General features: G+C 48.1%; 1 protein-coding gene across 2 annotated transcripts in view; it reads left to right on the forward strand.

The window, feature by feature from the left end:
* The window catches only part of BRPF3 (bromodomain and PHD finger containing 3), a 36,630-nt gene extending 31,518 nt beyond the window's left edge, over positions 1-5,112 (forward strand). For both annotated transcript variants that reach the window (XM_061398004.1, XM_061398005.1), the window contains exons 12-13: positions 357-511; positions 1,810-5,112. In XM_061398004.1, the coding sequence (XP_061253988.1) occupies positions 357-511; positions 1,810-1,993 (339 nt within the window). In that variant the 3' untranslated portion in view covers positions 1,994-5,112. The remainder of the gene's footprint in view (positions 1-356; positions 512-1,809) is intronic.
* Positions 5,113-23,769: the final 18,657 nt, after the last annotated feature.

Here is a 23,769-nt window from a genome sequence, read left to right on the forward strand (position 1 = left end):
GGAGGAACGCGTTTATCTATCTGACCTGGACGTCAGAGACAGTCCACTCACTTCTGATAATCCCCGACCCTGGCTTCCCAAACTTCTCTTTCAGCTTTGGGGCCTGAGAGTTGATGGCCCAAGCTTTCTTATTGGAAAGAGCTCAAGGATTAGAACGGTGTCTGGGGAGATGGAGTCGAGATTTACATTTGGGGTACTGAGGGTCATTGGAAGAGGTCAGCCCCTCCCTCACCGAGTCAGGCAGGGCCAGTCTGCTGCATAGCTCTGGTGTAGGATGGCTCAGTGCTTAGTCCTGCAGCAGGCTGCACAGTTCACCCTGTCCGCCCCTTGCTGAATCCTCTCCCCTCTGCTTTCAGATCATCGACCCCAAGATGCCCCGGGAGGGCCTCCTGCACAATGGTGTCCCCATCCCTGTTCCCCCCCTGGATGTGCTGAAGCTGGGCGAGCAGAAACAGGCCGAAGCTGGAGAGAAGCTCTTCCTTGTCCTCTTCTTTGACAACAAACGCACCTGGTGAGTGCGTGCTGCCACTGGGAGGGTGTGCCAGGACGCAGGCTGGGGAGCCTGACTGGGATGCTGTTTTAATGCTGACGTGCTGAGGGTACACAGGGCTGTGGACTCAGCCACTCTGCCTCTGTGCTCAGTTGAAAGCAAAAGGTTACCTGCCAGCAGCTAGTCTCTGCGTTTGCCATGATAGTAGTAATTTAGTGTTAGGAATAACAGTGATGAATAGTGTTAATGGTAACTGAGGGGTTTGGTATATCAGTCTCTGAGAAGCACTCTGAGATGGAGATTTGTGTTAGGACGCTTCTTGGGAAGAGCTGTGGGCATGAAGGGTGAGGAGTGCAGCCCTAGGCAGAGGAAGCAGTTGAACTGCAGTGTACTTGCTGCAGAGGCCACAGCTGATCTGTTTGAGCTCATTAGAGATGTTAGAAATGGGGGCTGTGCCCCTGTACCCCAACATCAACCAGGCCTTGAATGCTGGCTGTCCCTGGTGGGGGTGATTCCTGGAGAGAGACTCACTTGAGAGCCTATAATCTGCCACTGCTCCCAGTGGCTGCGGGAATGCGTGTCTCAGTCCTGGGTGGGTGGGGAGTTGTGGGAAGTGCAGAACGCACTCCAAGGGGCTTGTCTGCTCTTGGTTTAAAAAGGCCAGCAGGAGGATTCCTTCACCCCTGCTTCTGTAGAGTGGGGAGGCAAAACTAGCTAATGACTATCATCTGTCGAGCATTTACTCCATGTCCTTATGCAGATTGCTTTACATGAGTGATTTCATTTGATCCTCATTTAAATCTTCATTAATCCCCTCCCAATCCATTTTGCAGATGAGGAAGCTGAGGCTCAGAAAGCCAAGAACCTATAGCTAGAACTGGGATATAAACCAGGATCTGGCTCCAGAGGCTGGGCTCTCAGCCATATGTTCAACTCACCCAGGGATCTTTTAAAAACAACAGGTGTAGGCCCCACCAGAAATCATTTCATTGATTCCTGGCATCAGCTCCACTTCTTCGACATAGCTGCCTGACTCCCTAACGCAGGGCGAGGCTCAGAGCCCTCCAGATGGCTTAGCTAGTCTCCCAAGGGGCACATGGGCTTCCCTCCAGCAGCCTTCTAAGCCAAGTGTCCTGGGGCCCAAGTAAGGGCCTGGCTACAAAATAAGTCCCTTTGTGGCCGCCTGCCCGCAGCGTCCCAGTCTGCCTCCCTCTCCCTGTCCCCTCCCCCTGGCTTTGCTGGTCATGGGCAAGTGGGTCCAGAGGAGCCTCCTGTGGGACCCACTATGGTCCAGGCCTCTTACTGTGCTTATATTTTAGGCAGTGGCTTCCGAGGGACAAAGTCCTGCCCCTGGGTGTGGAAGACACTGTGGACAAGCTCAAGATGCTGGAAGGCCGCAAGACCAGCATCCGCAAGTCAGTTCAGGTGGCCTATGACCGCGCGATGATCCACTTGAGCCGAGTGCGGGGGCCCCACTCCTTCGTCACCTCCAGCTACCTGTAAGGGGGGGGGGGACCGCCCTGCCTCCGTCCTGCAGGGCACAGAGAAGCCTCTTCCGGCCCCAGCCGGGCATACGGCTGGCAGCTTCCCCCTCCCATGGCAGGCCAGGGACTGGGCTGTGTCCTCCCCACAGGCAAGGCCCCAGTTTTGACTAACTGCGTGGTTCCCCTGGTGGGCCTGCTGTGCCAAAAACTCCCACCCAAGCTCCCCCGGGGCTGGTCCACTGAAGAACCAGTTAGAAGTAGAAACAGCTGTGTGGCTTGGGCCCAGCCACGGAGATAAACTGGCCCTGGAAAGCAAGAGGTCTTGGGCTTGCTCAAGGGTGTGCCTGGTGCCCTCCAACCCACTCCCAGCTAACTACACCTCAGGGTGAGCGAGGCTCTAGCGCTGACCCCAGAGGTGCTGTGGATACACCCGGGTCCTGCGGGAATCCCACGGAGCTCACCCTCTCTCCCTCCATCACCCTCCTCCTGCCTCTTGCCTGAACCATCTTCTGCCCAGCCTCTGTTTCTCCTGTGTTCCTTTCCCAGCTCTCTCTTGTGCCAAACTGACAGAAACCATCACCAAACTGATTTTTTTTTCTTTTTATGTCTCATTCCCTTTGAGGCCAGCTGCTAGCTACCACTTGGGTGACCCCTTCACCAGCACACCTCCCCTCCCCTTATATGTGCTACAGGCAAACAGCAGAGGCCAGACTGTGAGAGCTGCCCCCTGGGATTGAGGCGGGGCCTCGGGCCTCTGCCTTGCAGAGAGGTGGGCTCAGGCTGGGCGGGCTCCCATCAGCAGACCAGGCTTCTGGTGCCCGTGGCCATCTGTCCACGTAGATTCTGTGGGCTGTGAAGCTGTGCCCTTTGGCCAGGTCTGCTCTTTTCATCCTCCTAGCCTCCTCATGGGTTTTCATTCTGTGTCCCTGCAGCCTCTAGGCTCTCCTTACCACCAGGGATGACGAGGGGCCTATAGTCCAGCATCTTCCTGTGCTGTGCTCTGCCCTGCCCAGCCTCTGCTGCTCCTAACTCCAGGGAGCGCAGCGCTTTTCTTTCAAACCCTGTCCCCTTCCCTCTTTTCCTTCAACCCCCTCGCCACCTTTACCTTCTCAAAAACAGAAGGGAAAACAAAAAACTGTGAAACAGGGGAATGCTGACTGACAAACCAACACAACTTTCAGAGGCTTCGATGTCTGTTCTCTGATGTTTCTTTTCACCTCTTAAGCACCAAAGTTGCAGGGCCAGGTTGCCGGCCACTGATCGCCATGTTGATTTTTAACCTGACGTTCTTTTTAATTGTTTTAAATTTTTCATAGGGGAGTTTTGGACAAAATGAAGTCACTGGGGAGATCACTGCCATTTTTACGCACTTGACTTTTTAAAAATACAACCAACCAACCGCCACGACTTCTTATACATTTGGGACACGAGCCAGAGTTTAAAAGGGAACCAACAAAACTCTCTATAACATAATAAAGGACGGGGTTTTGGATTTTGTACAATAATAAAACTACAATGCCTATGGCTAGGGAAGGACATAGTGTATATAATTGTAAAATACTGTTCTAAATTATTCAGGCCTGTAGTTTCCATTACAGGAGTCCTCCATTGTGTGGCTGAGTATTTTAAATGCACACAGTGTGTTTTATTTAAAGGAGCCAACACGTCCCCCCTCCCCAGGTAGTCGGTCGGCTGTGGACTCTGTGACCTTTGTCTCAACCTGTGTTGTAAGATCTTGGGGCTTTCTCTTTCTGTGTGTCTCTTCCTCCCAACACTTTCTCTTTCTTAGTCTCTCTCTCCTTTTTTCTTTTTCTTAGTCTCTTTGAATCTTTCCGTCTCTGAGTCTCATTTTTAAAACTGCTCTTTTAGAACGGGAAACGGCTCAGATCCTGCTGTGGCATGGGGCCTATGTGTCTCAGTCGCGTCTGCTGTGAAGCACACGATGCTCTATTTATTGTAGAAAGTAACTTTATTTGCTTTCTAGAATTGTTTATAACAGATGGTATAAGAGAGGTAATAAACAGAGAAAAATCTATGCTTGTAAAGAATACAAAAGTTAATTTTACCTACTATAATATGACTGTCTTAAACTTATTTTCTCTCTGAGAAATAAATGTTCTAATGGGCAGCAGCCGCTGTGTGTGTTTATGGTTGTCAGTGGGGCCTGCCCTTCTCCTCCTAATCTCTGCAGCCCTCTCCCTCCTCAGGAGGCCAGGGCCATCAGTGGTTGCATTAAGAATGGGGTTGCCTAGCCATTGCAGACTCCCAGCTGGAGAGTGCTCTGTCTGTCTGCTTGTCTGTCTGTCTCTCGGACCCCTGGAAGAGGTGCGAGGATGGCTTCTGATGTTTTCCTCCCTAGCAGTGCTGCCTTTTGGGAGTTGTGGAAGGTCCAGCCTGCCTCCCACACCTCAGCTGCCCTGTGGCCACATTCCTTCAGGAGCATGTGCTCTGCATTCAGCAGGAGAAATGGCCCTTTGGCCAAACCAGGCACCTGTTCACCAGGCTTGCAGAATTAGAGACTCTAGGCTGTTCCCACCTCCTCTGTCATTGTTGCTGTCCCCCTTCTATAGAGGGCGAGCCAGGACTCAGAGAGGCAGAACATGATCCTGGTATCTTTTACAACTAGAAGGGAACCTTGAACTTACCCAGTCTTCATTTTGCAGACAAGGAAACAGACCAGCAAAATTAAAAGACTTGTCCAAGATCAGCCAGCCAAGAAACGACGGCAGAATCCTGGGACAAGGATCTGGCTATGCTGGCCTGTTCTGTACCTCCTTCCCCTCCCTGTGGCTCTGGCTCCACCATTTCTGGAAAGCAGTATCTTGAGCAGAAGCAGGAGTATTCCCTGGGGCCAACTGCTCTGTTGTTGGGCCTAGGATAGTTTTTCCCTCTGGTTCTGCCTGGCTGCTCTGCTCAGCTGCGAGTTACATGTCTCAGTGTGTGGCTGGAGGATACAGGAGTCACCTCCTCCACAGGGCTTTAGAAATTCTTATCATTGAAGTCACTAAAGTATAAAGGTTCTCACTCTGGTATAACATTAACAAAATATCTATAATGTACTGATAGCTCTTGTATTACATGTTAGGGTGCAGGATGCTTAACAACCTGATTTATAAACGTTGCAGACAACTCTCAAAATGGTTCCAGAAGAATGAAACAATTAATTCAAGCCTTGAAAATTGGGGTTAAAAATACCTATACATAAATTTTTATTTTGAATTATAAAAGCAATTTAGAGAGAAATTACAAGCTCACCCTATAAAACATAAGCAAATAAAAATGACCAGATGAGTAGAATCTAAACGGGGAGGGGGGGATAAAAAGGAAGTCACTGTAAACAGATGAAGCAATTTAAACAAATGGTGGCCTCTGGGAGGTTTGGTGTGTATTCCAGCTCCAGTAACTGCCATCCCCTTAGGGAGTGAGGCCTTGTGTTGGGATTAACAGCCTTGTCACTGACTTGCTGTGTGATCTCACGCATGGTGCTGGACCTCTCTGAGACTGATGTAATAGAGGACCCCAAAGGCCGGGTGAGGCAGTAGTACATGGTAGGTGGCAGCAGCCATTGAAAGATTTGAATAGGGAGGAAACTTGATTAAAACTTGGTGACTAATTAGACTGATAATCAGAGTCAAAAAGGAGTGTTATGCAGGGTCATTGTGTGGCTGGAGTGACCAGCAGTGGGTTTGCGGGTGAGGAGGAAGGAAGAGTAGGTTTTGATGAGTTTATGTTGCCTGTGGGACATGTGAGAAAAGCCCCCAGCAAACAAGTGGAACTGGACTTGGAGTTCCCTAGGAACATAGGAGCAGGTGACAGAAATGTGTGGTCACTGAAGCCCATCAGGGTAGTTAGGAGAATGGTCAAGGAGAAGGGGGGAGGACAGAGCACAGAAAAGCTCCTTGTATCTAGAGACTGGGGCTGGGGGACAGGTTGGAGACAGTGCCTTCAGAGGGATCCAGTCCCCAAGGAGGGAGGGCCTCATGCGGACAGTGTTGAGCCCTAAGAGTCATCTAGCCACACACCGCACACCCCCCAGCAACTCATTTCATAGAGAGAGGCAGGTCAGCTGTGCTCAGCGTCACAGAGCAGGAACAGGCAGCGTTGGACCAGAACCCAGCACTTCCTGCTCTCTCCACGCACACATTCTCAGAGCCCTTGAGGTGAGTAGAAGTTTCCTTGATTTATTTTTATCAATGCTATGATTAAAACTCATAGCCTCAAATCTGAAATACAATACTGGAGCTTGTGAGGGCACTCTGACTAGGTAGAGAAAATCTCTTCTTTCCTAACAAGTTAAAAAATATTAAAAGCATGTGCCAAGACCCTGGTCAGCTTGGTCGCTTTCGTTAATGCCACGGTTGCCATTAACACTTGAGTGTGAATTTGCCTGTCTGGCTCTCCTGACCTGGCCAGGCTGTGAGCTTTGACTTTGAGAGAAGAGGGGGTAGGCTGTAGGACTGCTGGGCTCTGGGACAGGGATGTAGGGGCCCTTGTCTGCCCCTGGCTGCACAGGCAGTCCATGGTGTCTGTAGGGCAAGGAGGGTGAACATCTGGCCCTGCCAACTGCAGCCAGTCTGGCCTTTACCAGGAACAAGGGGAGCAGGTCTTTGGAGGAGGAAAATGATTTCTCCAAAAGATGAGGAAGAAGTTTCTGCCTCACTGTATGGTGGGGAAGAGGGGCCAAAGAGATACGTGTTTGGGCCACAGCTGGAGGGGGGGCTCTGACTTGACCTTGGCACTGGGGGTTCCCTTCTGTTCTTTCCCTTAAAGAGTGAAGAAAAAAAAAAAAATATATATATATATAATATGCTATACTATATATATTTTAGTATTGTCTATAATTTTAATATTCTTAAGAGGGCCAGGACTCACAGGCTACATGACAGAAAAAGGCAGATGTCCCCAAAATTTCAGAAAGGTTATTGTTAATATTTCAAAGAACATGGTACATCCTTTGCTTGGCACCTATAAGGCTGGTTGGAAGTGGTTTCAATCTAACTCCCCTCACTTCTGAAGCAATGGCTGAGTTCCTTCCTCTTCCCTTCTTCTTTATATTGGCCCCATTGAGGGGACATAGAGATAGTCTGGGGCTGTAACACTGATGGCTCCTGGTGGGTGAGAGTGGCGGTTAAGTGGGGGCCCTGAGGAGAGTCTCCCCACCCATCCCAGCTTCACAGTCCAGAGGACCCAAGAAGGATTTTATCTGAGCTGGTCACAAAAGAATATAAGATTGTTCATTGCTATATAATTTGGGGGAAAATTTTTTTCTAAGTACAAAGGAGAAAGTAAGACTTTTAACCACCAGAAATAACCATTTCCACCATTTTAATGTAATTTCCTTATAGTCTCATTTTCCCCCCCTAGATAGAGCGTGTATTTTAGTTTCTTGTATTGGATAGCTGGGAAGTCAGCTGGTAGCTTTCTGCAGTCACTGCAGAAGTGCTCGGGATGACGGGAACCCAAGGCCCAACAACTTTTCTGCCCGAATTTAACTTACCCTCTCTTGCTGAGTATCATGAGCTGGCTTATGCCAACCATTGCCCATTAATGTTTGCTTGTTCCCTTTATTTTGCTAAGATGTCTGTGCTGCTACTGCTAAGTCACTTCAGTTGTGTCCGACTCTGTGCGACCCCATAGATGGCAGCCTACCAGGCTCCCCTGTCCCTGGGGTTCTCCAGGCAAGAACACTGGAGTGGGTTGCCATTTCCTTCTCCAATGCATGAAAGTGAAAAGTGATAGTAAAGTTGCTCAGTCATGTCCGACTCTTTGCAACCCCATGGACTGCAGCCTACCAGGCTCCTCCGTCCATGGGATTTGCCAGGCAAGAGTACTGGAGTGTCTGTAGACTCTAACAATTGAAATCGAATGGGAGCTATAGTTCTCCATCCCAAGAACTTTCTTACTGGGGTACATTTCTATGGAAACCAGTCCTAGACCAAATTCCACCCCATGTTCAAACACCTGTGAGCGAGGTGGCCCCCAGATGGCCATATGCTTTCTTCTCCAGTGAGAAGCTCCATCTGCGCTCTGGGGCGGCATCAGCACAGGACATGAATGGCCATTGCAAGGTGGGCGTGCCCTGCTGCCGAGCAGGCAGGCCAGGGGCCAGAGCAATGGGGCTGCAGACCAAGAATATTTATGTTGTTTTTGATATAACTTTACATACAGTAATTAAGATACACAAACTTTAATCTGAGTTTTTATATTTGTTTCCATCCATGAAGCCACGGATTTAACCAGATTAAAATACAGAACATGTCCTCATGTTCCTTGGCACCTATAAGGCTGGTTGGAGGTGGGTTCAGTCTAACTCTCCTCACTTGTGAAGCAATGGCTGAGTTCCTTCCTCTTCCTTCTTTATATTGGCCCGTTTGAGGGGGCATAGAGGTAGTTTGGGGATGTAACATTAATGGCGAGTGTGTAGGTTAAATAGGGGCCCTGAAGAGAGTCTCCCCACCCATCCAAGCTTCACAGTCCAGAGGACCCAAGTACAGAACATTTCCTCCCAGAAAGTTCCTCGTGTTCCATCCCAGTCAATATCTCCACAGCGGAGATCAGTGTTGCCTGTTGAAGAACTTTGTAAAATGGGATCATGCAATGTGTGCCTTGTGTCCGGCTCCTCTCGTCCAGCATCATGTCTCTGGGCTCCATCCATGTCATGCACGTAGCTGTGCTTGTTTGGGGTAGTATTCTATTGCACAAAAACACCACGCTGTGTTTATCCATTCTCCCGCTGGTGGACATTGGGTTGTTTCCACGTTGAGCTGTCATAGTAACACTGCTGTGAACGTTCTCATATAGGTCTTTTGGTAGACACAGAAAATCCCCAGGAGTAGAATCGCTAGCTTTAGAAGGTTCTACCAGTTTTCCATTGGTTGGATGGTTACTCTCCCATAGCCGTGCAGACAAATCTAGGTGCTCCACATCATCACCAACACTCGTGTTGTCAGCCCGTGACGTTGGCGCTAGCCCTGCTTGCTGAACAGCTTCCACCGAGTGCTACCATACAGCCTGGCTTCTTTCTTCCTTTGTGATACCACCTTGCTTCCAAGGCAGAGGTATGAACAGCTGAGGTGTTTGCAACTGCAGAACCCCTCACTGAGGGGATGCGTAAGGTGGGAAAGCTAATCCTGTCCTGTGTGGCACAGCCTTCTCTTAGCACCCAACTCTGCTACGGAGCCACGCAGATCCCTGCACTGGCTCTTTGGGGAATAAGGATCTTCTTGGTTCAGAGTTACACAATCCCCCCTGGCTCCCTCATCCTCATCCCTGGCCACTGGGCTCTGGGGGACTGAGCCTCTCTCATACAGCCCCTCATCACCAGTATTTCACCCCTGAGGCATCCTGTATACAAGCAGGGCAGAAGGCACCCCGGGCACACTGCATCCAAATCCTTCCTCCCCGCCAATGGCTGATGCTTGAAGTTCCATTAGCACTTCATGCCTTTACCTCTCAAGGCTGTGATCCTTGGGGACACCTGTGACCCTGGTTTCCTCTGAGTTATTGGTATTCAGCATGATAAAGAATTGCAAGCAGGTCTCGATGAGGCAGTAGGCAAAGGACACTGAGTCCTTGAGAGGGGGATGAAAGAGGGGATGAAAAGGGCCCGTTTGCTTTTGGCTGACCTTGGTGACACAGATGCACACTTCAGAGCCAAACAGGATGAAGGCTCAGGGAAGCGACTTCAGAGGAATTGCTCAGATCACACGTTACCAAAGTTCTGAGATAAGACCTCAGGGTCAGGGGAAGAGACTCGGGGAGGGAGTCTTGTTTGGAAACAGAACTCTGGAAACAAAAGATTGCAGAGCCGAATTGATGTGGGCATTCATGGAGACCAGCCCTGTCTTTAGGTGCAAGAGCATACTGGGGTGTAGGCCAAGCTGGGGGGTGAGGACTCAGGCCTCCCTGGGCTGTTCGGCAGGGCTTCTGGCTCCGCTTGAGATTTGGGCACACCCACAAGGTTTCAGAAGGTTCTGGCCCCCGGAGCCCTGCCATTCATTCCTCCTCCTGCCCCTGTCCCTCCTCCCTTCCCTTCCTTCCTCCCCTCTCTGCTCTCTGTCTTTCTTCACATTTTATTATTATTTTTAACTCCAATTGACATATGTAATTCAAAATTTTAAATCCTCAGGAAAGTCTCCCTTCTTGTCCCCAGCCTCCTAGTTCCCCTCCCAGAAGCAACTGATTTTACTGATCATAGGTATAACCTTCCAGAGGTAGTTTAATATTGGTGTATGTGCACATGTGTGTGTGTATGTCTCTTTTATACAAATGGTAGCTCACTGTTCACATTGATCTAGGCCTCATTATTTAAAGCTTTGTTATCTTTTTTAAAAAATTATGTATTTACTTACGGCTGCTCTGGGTCTTCACTGCTGTGCACAGGCTTTCTCTCGTTGTGGCGAGCGAGGGCTACTGTTCATTGCGGTATGCACAGCACACGCAGACTTCAGTAGCTGCGGCACACGGACTCAGCTGCTGTGCACCGTGAGAGCTTCCCAGACCAGGAATCAAACCTGTGCCCCTGCATTGGCAGGCAGATTCTTAACCACTTGGGACCACCAGGGAAGTCCCAAGTCTCATGCTTTAGAATTGTTTTTATTAAATGTTGATTAGATATAAAATAGTAGTTATACAATATATATGTGTGTGCTCAGTCGTGTCCGACTCTGTGTGACCCCATGGACTGTAGCCTACCAGGCTCCTCTGTCCATGGGATTCTCAGGCAAGAATACTGGAGTGGGTTGTCATATCCTTCTCCAGGATACAATACATATAAATAATTTTTAAAAACCCATGATACAATAAACCACCTGGTACCTACCTACCTCTCCTACACAAGGAAGGAGGCTCTTTAAAATCCTCTTTGTGGCCCTTCTCACCTTCACCTTTTCTTCTCCTAAATACTATCCTGAATGTTAGGCTTATTATGCCTTTTTTTTCCTTTTTAGTCCTGCCAAATGTTTATGTCATCATGCAAAAAGTATTGTGTAGTGTCTTACCATTTGGGATTTTTAAAAGAGGGAAGGGTATTGCTTGCAATCTTCTACAGCTTGCTTGTATCCCAGCCATGATTAGATTAAGGGTCCTGAGGTTCAGACATGTGATATCAGTCATTTTCACTCTGGTATGGAATTCCATCATATGAAAATACCACAATTAATTTTTACACTTATTTAGGGACATTTGGGTTACTTCCAATTTTTTACTACTAGAATCAGCACTGGTATGAATGTTCTTAATTGTTTCTTCTGGTGTATGTGTATGTTTAGGGGGGTGGTTGGGGTAAGGATTTCTGTGGGGCATTTGTAGGGGCCTAGGGACTCCTTGGAAGAAAAGTTATGACCAACCTAGATAGCATATTCAAAAGCCAACTTACTTTGCCAACTAAGGTCCATCTGGTCAAGGCTATGGTTTTTCCTGTGGTCATGTATGGATGTGAGAGTTGGACTGTGAAGAAGGCTGAGTGCCAAAGAATTGATGCTTTTGAACTGTGGTGTTGGAGAAGACTCTTGAGAGTCCCTTGGACTGCAAGGAGATCCAACCAGTCCATTCTGAAGGAGATCAGCCCTGGGATTTCTTTGGAAGGAATGATGCTAAAGCTGAAACTCCAGTACTTTGGCCACCTCATGTGAAGAGTTGACTCATTGGAAAAGACTCTGATGCTGGGAGGGATTGGGGGCAGGAGGAGAAGGGGACGACAGAGGATGAGATGGCTGGATGGCATCACTGACTCGATGGACGTGAGTCTGAGTGAACTCTGGGAGTTGGTGATGGACAGGGAGGCCTGGTGTGCTGCGATTCATGGGGTCCCCAAGAGCCCGACAGGACTGAGCGACTGAACTGAACTGAGGGAACACACATGGGGCTTCCCAGGGGCTCGTTGGTAAAGAATATGCCTGCAATGCAGGAGACGTGTGTTTGATCCCTGGATTAGGAAGATCCCCCTGGAGGAGGGCATGGCAACACACTCCAGTATTCTTTCCTGGGAAATCCCATGGACAGAGAAGCCTGGCGAGCTACAGTCTATAGGGTCGCACAGAGTTGGACACGACCGAAGAAACTGAGCTGAGCTGAGGGGAAACACATTGTCAGCTTCAAATAGATAAAAGCACACTGTTTCCCAGAGTGGTTGTGTCGGTTCTCATACTTGCCAGCTGATTGAGAGTTCCCTTTGCTTCACTCCCTTGCCGATGCTTGGAATCATCAGTTCTTAAAATTTTACAGACTGATACATAACTCATTGTGATTTAACTTTTTATTTCCCTGATTATGCACCATTGCATTTTTTTTTTTTTTTTGCTTAAAATATATTTTGACAACAGTTCCTTATGAGAGCGGCAAAGACTTCTCCTTCTTTCTTGGACTGAAGAGTGTCCCATGGTATGAAAATCTGACTAACCAGTTCCTTATTGATAGATGTTGGGTTGTCTCCACTGTTTTACAATCCGTTCTGCGATGAATAGCTTTGTATAGAGGTGGGGCAGTGTGTCCGTCTGTGAGGGAGTCTGTGTGTAGGTTTCTTACACAGGAAATTTCTGAGCCATTTAGATGAAAATGGAAGATCGTTTTTGCTCCCCTCTGGCCCCCTTGTCCGTCTGTTCCTGGCAAATTCCCTTAATTTCCCGAGTCCCGCGGATGGGAGCTGTGTCTGTCCGGCCTTGTTTCTCCCAGGTGATGGTATGTGTCTCCCCCCTCCTCTCTGAACCAACCCAGAGCCAACTTGTCTGCTGCTCTGCTCCACCCCCTCTCCACCCCACCCCCAAACGGATTCCTTAGGGATGCCTACCCTGGCATCTCCTCCTAATGACCATCCCTGCCTCAAGAATTCCCTGGTGGCTCAGATGGTAGAGTCCGCCTCCAAGGCAGGAGACCCAGGTTCAATCCCTCCTGGTGGGAAATATCCCCAGTATACTTGCCTGGAGAATCCCATGGACAGAGGAACCTGGCGGGCTATGGTCCATGGGGTCTCCAAGAGATATGACTCCAAGAGATATGGCTAGAGATATGACTACTCAGATATGACTGAGTAGCTAACACTTTCACCAAGGAAAGGAAAAGAAAACTGACCACCACCCTTACAGAATGGATAGCCTCAAAGGGGAGGGGGTGGCAGATACATAAATCAACGAGGAAGTCTTAGGACAAATCCCAGCCCAGCACCTATTGGCTGTGCTGCCCTGGTAAGCCTGGGCCAAAGGAGGCCCCATAAGCTTCTTTACAAAAGGAGGACAGTACTCTTCCCTGGGGCTTGGGGTGGAGTGGGGTACAGACTTACCTGCAGGTCATAGCTTTCTTTGTTACCTAGGGAAGCTCATTCAGGGAAGCCCTGATCATGACTGTGGTAGATGCAAGTTGAGGGTCTGAGAGCCTGAGAGCATCCAGAGGAAGGGGAAGGAAACATGTTGGTTCACAAGGAGCTTTTCCTTATTCTGCTAGAGAGCCCACGTATGCTCTCTATGGTAGGCGTTTCAGGGGGCTTCTGAACTTGTGCAGCAATAAAGCCAACAGTGAACAGCCTTGACCTTAGGTCGTCCGGCATGAGCACGTACATCTGCTAGATGAGGCTCTAGAAGGGGAGATGCTGAGTGCGCTGGGCACTGTTCAATACGTGCTCCCCTGAATCTGCCCATCAACTCAACCATAAAGAGACTTCTCCCTTCCATAATTAGACTTTCCTAGCACTTTCTCCCCGGAGAAGGCAGTGGCACCCCACTCCAGCACTCTTGCCTGGAAAATCCCATGGACGGAGGAGCCTGGTGGGCTGCCGTCTATGGGGTCGCACAGAGTCGGACACGACTGAAGCGACTTAGCAGCAGCAGCAGCACTTTCTCCCATAGACTCTGGCTATCTGGGCACATGTCCTGTCTTCTGGGTACTTCTTTGGGGAGTGGGTAGGCTGAATTCCACACCTCTGTGCTCAGCACACAGTAGGTGGGGCACTCAACACAGGTGAACTGAGTTACCATTCACTTCATGGAACATTTCCTCATTTGGTCCTCAGAACAACCTTATGTGGGCCTGGCAGGATGATCGTCCCCACTTTAAGGTGGGTAAGCTGAGATTCAGAGCCACCTTGTCTTGCCCTTGGCCATACTTGGCTTTGGCCTCAGGCTGAGGAGGAACGGAAATCCAGGGCCCCTTACTCCCAGACTCACTCCCCCTGGGCCACACTCTGAGGTTGGAACCTTGTCACAGTCTTACTCTCTGGCTGTTTTTCCATACACAGAAATACTAATGGCCAGGGCCTTCCAAGCCTTATTTTCTTATTTATTTGCCAATAAAGATTAGAAAGATTATTAGAATACCTACCCAACATTTTTGAGTTCGCAAACACCCTAGGGAACCTCTCTGCATATACTTCTCAGAAGCTGAAGGAGCAGGTGACATTTTTATCCCCTCATATGTGTACTAATTTGCTTCCACTGAGTCCGACTCTGCAACCCCACGGACTGTAGCCCTCCAGGCTCCTCTGGCCAGGGGATTTTTCAGGCAAGAATACTGGAATGGGTTACCATTTCCTATTCCAGCAGATCTTCCCAAGCCAGGGATTGAACCAGCATCTTCTGTATCTCTTGCAGGTGGGTTCTTTACCACCAGCGCCACCTTGGAGGCCCCATCCCCTTCATATAAATGAGGTTAAATGAGTGGTGGGTAGCAGAGCTAGGATTTAAACCTAAGCAGAGCCCACTTTCTTAACTAGCCTCTACCACTGACTCAATCAGTGGCTTTTAATATATGACACTAATAAATTGTCATTGTAATATCATTTTAAGACTGTTGAAATGATGGCTCTCTGCTTAGTATTTTAGGGATGATAGGAAGGTCTCTGGGGGAATGCCACGGTAGTCCAATGGTTAGGACTCTGAGCTTTCACTGCTGAGGGCCTGAGTTCAATACCTGATTAGGGAACTAATGATCCCACAAGACAAGCAGTGAAAAACAAGCAAACAAATAAAAGAGGAAGATCCTTCACCTATAAAACTAAACACCTTGGGACTTCCCTGGTGGTCCAGTGGCTAAGACTCCATGCTCGCAAGGCAGGGGACCTGGGTTCAGTCCTGGTCAGGGAACTAGATCCCACATGTCACAGTACAAGTTTGCATGCCACAACTAAAAGATCCTGCATGCCGCAAGTAAGACCTGGTGCAGCCAAATAAATAATCAATATTGAAAAAAAAAAGCTAAATACCTTCCCACCAGTTAAGAGTTGCTTACTATTACACAAGTAGAACTATATCCCTTAGGCTGACAGCTTTGATCTTGGATGAAACAAGATACTCCCAGGTCTTGCTCAACCTTTTAATGCTCAGGCCTGCTTTTCCTGCTACGAACAGCTTCCTTCTCTATAGTTCTTATAGCAAAAGCAAAAGGGATTTTCTCCAAATGTAACATTAAATCACACTATTAAATATGACTTTACAAACTCCTCCTCTCACCACCATCACTTATATGAATCATCTGAGGGTCTTAAGCTCCTGTTACTAAACCTGGATTCTGATCTGAAACCATTCACTTCAGAGCTTCCCAGGTGGCTCAGTGGTAGAAGAATCTGCCTGCCAAGGCGGGAGACGCAGGTTCAATCCCTGAATCGGGAAGATCTCTTGGAGGAGGAAATGGCAACCCACTCCAGTATTATTGCCTGGAGAATCCCATGACGGGAACCTGAAAGGCTGACAGAGGAGCCTGGAAGGCTATAGTCCATAGGGTTGCAAAGACTCAGACGCGACTAAGCATACACGCATGTCGTTCACCTCAGATTGGGACTTGAAACCATGTGTCAGGACCCCAACCCACCCAAAACCCAGTTTGGGACTCAACCCACATGTCTGGGACTTGAACCCAGCCCAAATCCATGGTCTTCCAACTGAGACCACACACCTGGTTTCGGGACCTAATGAAGCTCAGGTTCTTGTCTCATTGCAGGAAGAATTCATTGAGGGACAAAGTGATAGGTAAGAAGTGGATCTATTAAGAGAGAGACATACCCCACAGACACAGTGTGGGCCACCTCAGAAGGAAAGGGCCACCTCAAAACGTGCTGTGGTTAGCTTTTACGGGCTGGGTAATTTCATAGGCTAATGAGTGGGAGGATTATTCCAACCACCTTGGGAAAGAGGTGGAGATCTCCAGGAATTGGGCCCAGTTTTGGTCTTGGCCCCTGTGGGTGTGTCATGTAGCTTGCTGAGGTGTTACGATCAGCTTATACCAAGGACCAAAGTCTAGTGGAAGTTGACTTGGATCTATTCAGTTTATGTTGTGTCCTCAGGCTATGTCATTCTTTTAAAGGCTGTGTCCTGCCCCCTCCCCTCCTGTTTCAGGTCCACTCGCACTGTGAAACCAGCTACCGACACCAGGCTGTGGTCAAAGAATGTCCAGTGTTGATTGCTGTCACTGACCAAGGAGAATGGGCAGCTCATACTCAAAAGACCCAAACTCCCCAGGGGCCTTCAGGGAGGGGTTTTTAAAGGCAATATTACGGGTATGGGTGGCAAGGTGCTTGATCAGCTCTTTTGTCTGTTGGTGAGTGGTGAGGTCATGGGGTGATGTTTCAGGAGTCAACATCATAAACCTTCTGGTCCCAACCAGCCTGAGATTCAGTGTGTGCTTACGGTCAGCAGTTTTCATCAGTGGTAGAGGGTGGGGTAGGTGGGAGGAGTGTCTGGTTTCTATAAAAACAGCTTAGGAATGTGTGTCAGACATCGTTATCTGTATCTTTCAGGGAACTGGGAGTTCAGTGACTGCTATGTAGCTGATTTATGGCCTAAATTTTTATGAGTTTCCCAGCCCAACAGCTATTCTTTGTTTCTATGTGTTCACGTTTCCCAGTCTTTAACTCTTGAGCCAGACTTTTGAGACTGAGGGGGAGGCCTGAAGCAAAGCCGTTTACTCACAGAGATGGGGAACCCAGGAGGGCGGGCTCACACACTCAGAGGGTCCTAAAGGGTCTCTCTCACTCCCAGCCCACTGTCCCCTGTCCACCCCGTCCTGCCACTGAGCTCCGTGCTTTCGCCATCTTCTCACCCCATCCACTGTTGCCCTGGCCTCCCTCTTCCTTGGCCTGCTCTCTTGCAGTGACCTTGTCTTCCCTGGCCCACTATTCAGCCCCACACTTAACCCTGAGGCCCCCTGAAGATCCCATGTTCAACCCTCTCTTCAGCTGTTCAAGCCGTTACTCCCACAGGCCCCTTAGTCGACCACATTTCACCGCCCGCTTCAGATCCCTTCTCTCCTCCTTTCCCCACCTGGACTCCACGGTTAGTTATTGCAACTCCTCTCTTGTCCACACCCTCCCCTCTCATACCTCAAACTTGCTAGATTGTATTCACTTGGCAAAACTCCAGCCCAGTCAAATCCAGCTCCACCTGTTCCGGGGTATATTTTCCTGTTTACTTGGCTCGCCTTTGTCTGCCCAGAAGAATGTCAGCCCCAGGAGGGCTCTGTCCTAGAGTCAGACCAGTGCCTGGGGTACCCTGGAGGCACATTAGTGAATGTGCGTGTCTGTTGTATGGGTTTTTTTCAGAGGTTGGAGAAGGATCTGAGAGCTCGTTTATGGTGGGGCTTCCCTGATGGCTCGGACAGTCAAGAATCCACCTGCAGTGTGGGAGACCTGGGTTCGATCCCTGGGTTGGGAAGATCCCCTGGGGAAGGCAACAGCTACCCACTCCAGTATTCTTGCCTGGAGAATTCCCAAGGACAGAGGACCCTGGTGGGCAACAGTCCATGGGGTCGCAAAGAGCCTGGACACAACTGAGCGACTAAGCACACAGGGGGAAAGTGGAGGATGGAAGTCACAGTGTGACGAGGAAGGCCCAGAGCAGAGGGAGCAGGATGAGGAGGATGGGCAAAGTCCTCAAGTTTGTCCAAGGAGAATGCCACTGTTCCTTCCTGACTGGCTCTTCTTGTTCTGGGAGATCTTGAAAAAGTTCTTCATCCTCAAGCCCAAATTACAGGATTCTAAAACCTTTACTAAATTGTTGCTTCCTGCTAGTGCTGGTTACTTAAGACTTCTGAGAAAACGTTTGAATAGCCATGATTAGCAGAGAACAGAAGGAAGGGTGAGCGCTGGAGGCGGAGCCCTGTGGGCCCAGGGGTCCACCCTGCCGTCACCAGTCCTCTGCTCCTGTCTGCTGTGCTGCCCCACTCTGTGTCACAGCCTGTCTTTTGCCCAGCTGTCCTTACCCTTAAAAGAACCAGAGAACATGTTGTCTAACCCACACTGAACACTCATGAAAAACGCCGTGGAAGAGATTGGTTACCAGGTCGAGTCCTTGGACTCTTTAATCAACAGAAGTTGGTAAGAAGCCAGACGAGGAATTCAGGCAAAGCTTTCCTGGGACTCAGGCTACAGGGCGAAGGAGCAAAAGCAAGTGACAGGTTCCCTCGCTGGCTCTGCTAGAAGGGCGGGCTTGTTCCTTGAATAGGGTGAGTGTAGGGGAGGATTAGGGGCTGGGCCAGGGATGGCTTGGGGGTATGCCCACCCTCTTGGTGGTAACCGTGTACAGAAATTATGCTCAAGGCTCATCCTGCTTTGGCTCCTAGCATCTCAGAAATGGCTAGAAGGTTTGTGGCCTTTTTGTATCTTATTGTTCATAATTTCCCTGACTGAGCATGCCTGAAGTTATGTTTTAGTCCCTTATAGTTTCTTTGTATTGTGTTGCTCTGGTAGAGGGTCGCAGGTCGCAGTCTGTCTCAGACGGAAGGATCCGATAAGGCTTCAGCAAACCTAAATGATGTGCTTACAGGGCAACACACGTGGCCTCATTTCATCCCCACAGCAGGCCCCTGAGATTGGTGCTGTTATTACCTCCATTGTATGGAGAAGAAGACAGAGACACAAGGAGGCTATACAGCTTCACACACAGGAAGTGACGGAGCCTCTGTGCGAGTCAAGAGCCTAAGTTTATAACCTTGATGCTCTAGGGTCGTAAAGGCCACACCAAAATGACTTCTCAACGGAAGCAAACTTTCCCTTGAAGGCTTTTGAGTCCTGTCGACAGAAGGAACTCTGACCATCTGAAACAGGAAGCCCTGTGGTAAGGCAGACGGTGCTTGTCAAACTGTACATTTAGAGGTGTTTCAGCCCCGAGTCTGCAGGGGAAGTGTGAGAGGACAGGGGAAGGGGAAATGAGGCATGGTTTATCCCATTTTGTATCCCAGATGCTTTCTATGCATTAGCTCTGCTCAGTTCTCACAGTGGGCCCAGGTCATAGGTTCCCACACTAGCTGGGGGTAGAAATGGGATTCCAACTGCACACATTTCATCTATCAAGAGGCTTCCCAAGGCGGTGTTACACAGGACGTGTTTAAACACCACACATAAGGCATTTCTGGGTCATGGGCTTGGAATTTAAAGTAATCTTGGTAAGCCCGAGCTGAGGCTCTGACCATTACATTCTTTCCTTTCTCTTTATCACTTGAGAACTAAAAATTTATGTATAGAATAGAGTTTCCACTGAGATGGATAAAAGAGTTTGAACCAACTAATCACATAGTTTTGACTCCAAAAAAGGAAACAACTTGTTCTAATTTTCCAAACCTTAGGTCAAATATAGTTTTTTGTAACTGAATTGTCCACAGGATCCCACTTGGCATTTTTGTCTTTTCAAAGATCAGTGAACTAACATGAGATTTCTAAATAGCAGCAACTCAGTGTGATAGAGCTCTGGGCTGGGGGTCAGGACTCCTGGGTCCTGGATGTGGCTCTGATTTGGGCTTGCTGTGTGACCTTGAGCAGGTTACCTCAGCACTACAAAATAAAAGGCTTATGTCTGATGAGCATTCTGTTCCCCTCTAGACCTCAAGTTCACAAGTTCTAGGATAGGATCACAGGCTCTGGACTCAGACACTGGAGTTCAAACTCCTGAGTCATCATACACTAGCTGGTAAGTGAGCATGTTAGACAAGCTACTCTGGGATTCAATTTCTTCATATGTAAAATAGATTGATAATACATCTGTCACAGGGTTGCAATGACTGAATGAGAAAATTCTATAGTGCCAGCACGAACTGAAGATGCACTCAATAATGGTTAGACACAGTAGTGATGAGGGTCCTTTATTTTATGAAAAATCAATAAAGAACCAGATCATAAAAATCTGAACTTGCTTGAAGCTTGGGGTGACCCATGTTTTAGCCATGAGACATATGCTACTGGGTGGCTTCTAGGAAAGCTTTTGTTCCCTGATAGAAGGTACAGCCTTCTTCTTCCCTGAAGAAGGCCCCTTCTTCTTCATTTTTCTTGCCTTAAAAATAGATATATTATGTGGAGCAGTGGCAACACCTTTGTGATCAAGAAGCACAGTCACAGGGAGGAAAGCCAACAAACCAGGTGTATCAACGTGTAAGGTTGGAGTCTAGATCCTGGATGACTTTGCTGAACCGAGAAACCAGCAGCTACTGGCTGTTAGACTTCCCACTAAGTTAAAATACAAACCCTGTTTGTTTAAGCCACTGTCATCTGGGCTTCCTGTTCCATAGCCGAGCCCATCCTATCTCATACATCATTCAACAAGCGTTTATTATGTTTCTACTACTACTAGACACAATTGTAGGAATGAGGTTTACAATGAAGGATAAGACATCTTTAAGGTTTTACAGCCTATTCAGGCAGACAGGTTTTTTTTTTTAATGCAATAAAAATGTAAGATGTGGTACAATTGAAGTCGCTAGATGTTGTTAGCCTGAGCGCATAATGGAAGTGGTAGACAATTCCTTCTAGTCTTTTGAAAATGCTTTCAAAATAGATACTTTGCTTACCAATACATCTCTAGCACCTCTCTTAGTATATAGTCAGTGGATTTGGTTAACTGTTAGTGCTGCTTACCCTGCACTGAAGGATGAGCTCACTTCCATGCCTTTTTGAAGTTAGGTGTGGCCACAGGACTTGCTTTAACCAATGAATTGTAAGCAGAATCGATAAATGTCACTTTCAGATGGAAGTAGGTAAAAGGTGGTGCCAATCTCTATGCTCTGTCTTCCCCCTTGCTGTTTGTTGCTGGAACATAAACTCGCCAAACTTGACAAATACAATGAATTAATCATTAGTTGAATGAATGAATGAATAAATTGTGGCGGTGTTGGGGATGGAATAAAGAGTGGGGAGACCCAAGGCAGGGAGTTTGGAGCTAACAGTACTGGTTCCCTATTATTGTTTTCTGGGCTTTTGGCTTAAACCAAGTATATTGGTTCCCTACCCTAACAGAAGCTGCCTCTTTACTCTTTTCTTCTTCCTGCTGACAGAGTCTGCATCCCACTAATGAGACTGAAAATGCCAAATGATGGCTTTCCCAGCCTTCCTTGCAGCTAAGGCCTGAGCGTGTGACCCACTGCTGGCTAGTAGACCACTGAGAGAGAGTCTTCTGGAGCCCTTTCTGGAAAAGGCTTTTCTCTCACATAAAAAGAACAGCCTTGGGCTTCCCTGATGGTCCAGTGGTTAAAAATCCACCTTGCAATGCAGGGCACATGGGTTCGATGCTTGGTCCAGGAACTAAAATTCCACATGCCTCGGGGTAACTAAGCCTGTGGGGCGCGACTCCTGCAGTCTATGCCCTGCAACGAGAAGCCAACACAATGAGAAGCCACAACTGGAGAGTAGCCCCTGCTCATCACAACAAGAGAAAGCCCGCATGCAGCAACAAAGACCCAGCACAGCCAAAAAAAAAAGATAGCCTTTCCTCATTGTTTAAACCACTGCAGACTGACTTTACTGTTACTTGCAGCCTAAAGCCTCCATAACTGATACAGAACTGGTTGCTACAATTATGGCAGGAATCCATGTGAGAAATGAGGCTTAATTGGAGGCACAGAAAAGAAAGAATAGAGCTGAGGAAAGCTTGGAAGTAAAGTCAGTAAGGCTGGGTGACTGATCGGGCGCAGGGGTTGAGCTGTGTGCTGTGTAGAATAAAAGAAGTTTAAACCCCAGGTTTTAAACCCCAGAGGTTTAAAACACTGATATTAAGGATCCCAGCAAGACAGATACATACTGAATGAAAGCACCAACTATACCAGGCAGCCTACGCCAAGGGCCAACCTGTACTGTAGGAGTTGTGAGGAGGGAGGGATGGGGAGCTGGCCCCGGACTTGAAGGATGGCTGGGCTTTGGGTTTGGATAGATAAAGGAGATTATGATCATCTGGGCAGGCCTTTCCTGATACATCTTAGACCAAATTTTATAGCTAGTACTCTACAAATAACCTTTGCCTTATGACTTGCATTTTTAAATTTGTTTCAACCATTTTCATTTATTAGATGAAAGGCAATAGAGGGACCCAGTTCAGTGTCAAATATCCTTTTTTTTTTGGCTGTGCCAGGTCTGAGTTGTGGCACTTGGGATCTTGGTTGATGGCTGCAGGCTCTTAGTTGCAGCGTGCAGCATCTAGTCCCCTGACCAGGGATCGACCCCAGGGTCCTGGCACTGGGAGCACAGTCCTAACCACAGGACCACTAGGGAAGTCCCTGCCAGATATACTTTAAAAGTAAATATCACTTAAAATGTGGCTACTTAATCATGTGGTAGATACACTGTACATCATTTATCTATTTCCTTACTCTCAGGTGCCATTGGTTTTCAGTGCTGGATATCTAAAATAGTGCCATGGTGAGCTCTTTTGGCTAGAGTTTTTCCAATGCCTTAGATTATTTCCTTAGCATAAACTTTCAGAAATGGAATAACTCATTCAAAGAAATATTGAAGGCAGCCTCACCCAAGACACAACTGACTACAATTCTTGATAAATAGCCAAATTGTTTTCTAAAATTTTTATTTAACATTAAAAATGCAAGATTGGATCACGTGATTCAGGAAGAACTTAGTGTATATTATGGCTATTTCCACCTTGTGAGCTTAGCCCTCAGGACTCTCCTTTTTATCTCAGGTTCCTAACAGTCCAGGCAGGCTGCTCCTGTTCTGAGCTCATGTGGTCTGAATACAGGGGCTTAATTTGGAGATACAGTTAATGAGCTAGAAAGCAATCAGTTTCCTCATCTTTTCTAGAAACAAAACTCCAATGTTTCATCAAACAGCTGAACAAAGCAACAATTAGATAGCCAATAATCCAACGTGATGATTTAAAAAATAAACTCTTAGGTTCAAGTAATAATTAGGTTTCTTAAGAAATACATGTTCCTGCTCTTTTCTCACTTATCCTGAATTATTTTTAAGCATAGCCTAATCTCCTCCTAGGCTTGGTCCTCCGAGTAGAATGGACCATTCTTCTTTTAAAAAAAATTAATTTACTTTTGGTTGCACTGGGTCTTTGTTACTGTGCTCAGGCTTTTTTCTAGCTGCGTGGAGCGGGGGCTGCTCTTCGTGGCGGTGCACAGGCTTCTCGTTGCAGTGGCTTCTCCTGTGCAGCACACAGGCTCCAGGCTTCCTCAGTTGCAGCACACGGGCTCTGTAGTTGTGGCTCTCGGGCTCTAGCATGCAGGCCCAGTACTTGTGGCACGCAGGCTTTAGTTACTCTGCATCACGTGGAACCCTCCCGGACCAGGGATCGAACCTGCGTCCCTTGCATTGACAGGTGGATTCTTATCTGCCGCACCACCAGGGAAGTCCAGAATAGGCCATTTTAATTGGAATCCAAATTCAAAAGTCCTCACAGGGCTGATGTAAGGACCTATCTGGCTTCCTAGACCATCAACCTGTTATACTGGCTGTGGAGGCTACTTAACTTTCAGCCTTGGTCTCAGACTCCCTTACCTGCCTCTCCCAGCCCCCACAGGTAGAGACCACGTAGAGACCAGGTTGAGACCACTCTGGGCCCCCAGATAAGCAGCAAGAGGGGCCGGACAGACTAT

Source organism: Bos javanicus, chromosome 23 (assembly GCF_032452875.1).
Source record: "Bos javanicus breed banteng chromosome 23, ARS-OSU_banteng_1.0, whole genome shotgun sequence".
In the NCBI taxonomy this organism is placed as follows: domain Eukaryota; kingdom Metazoa; phylum Chordata; class Mammalia; order Artiodactyla; family Bovidae; genus Bos; species Bos javanicus.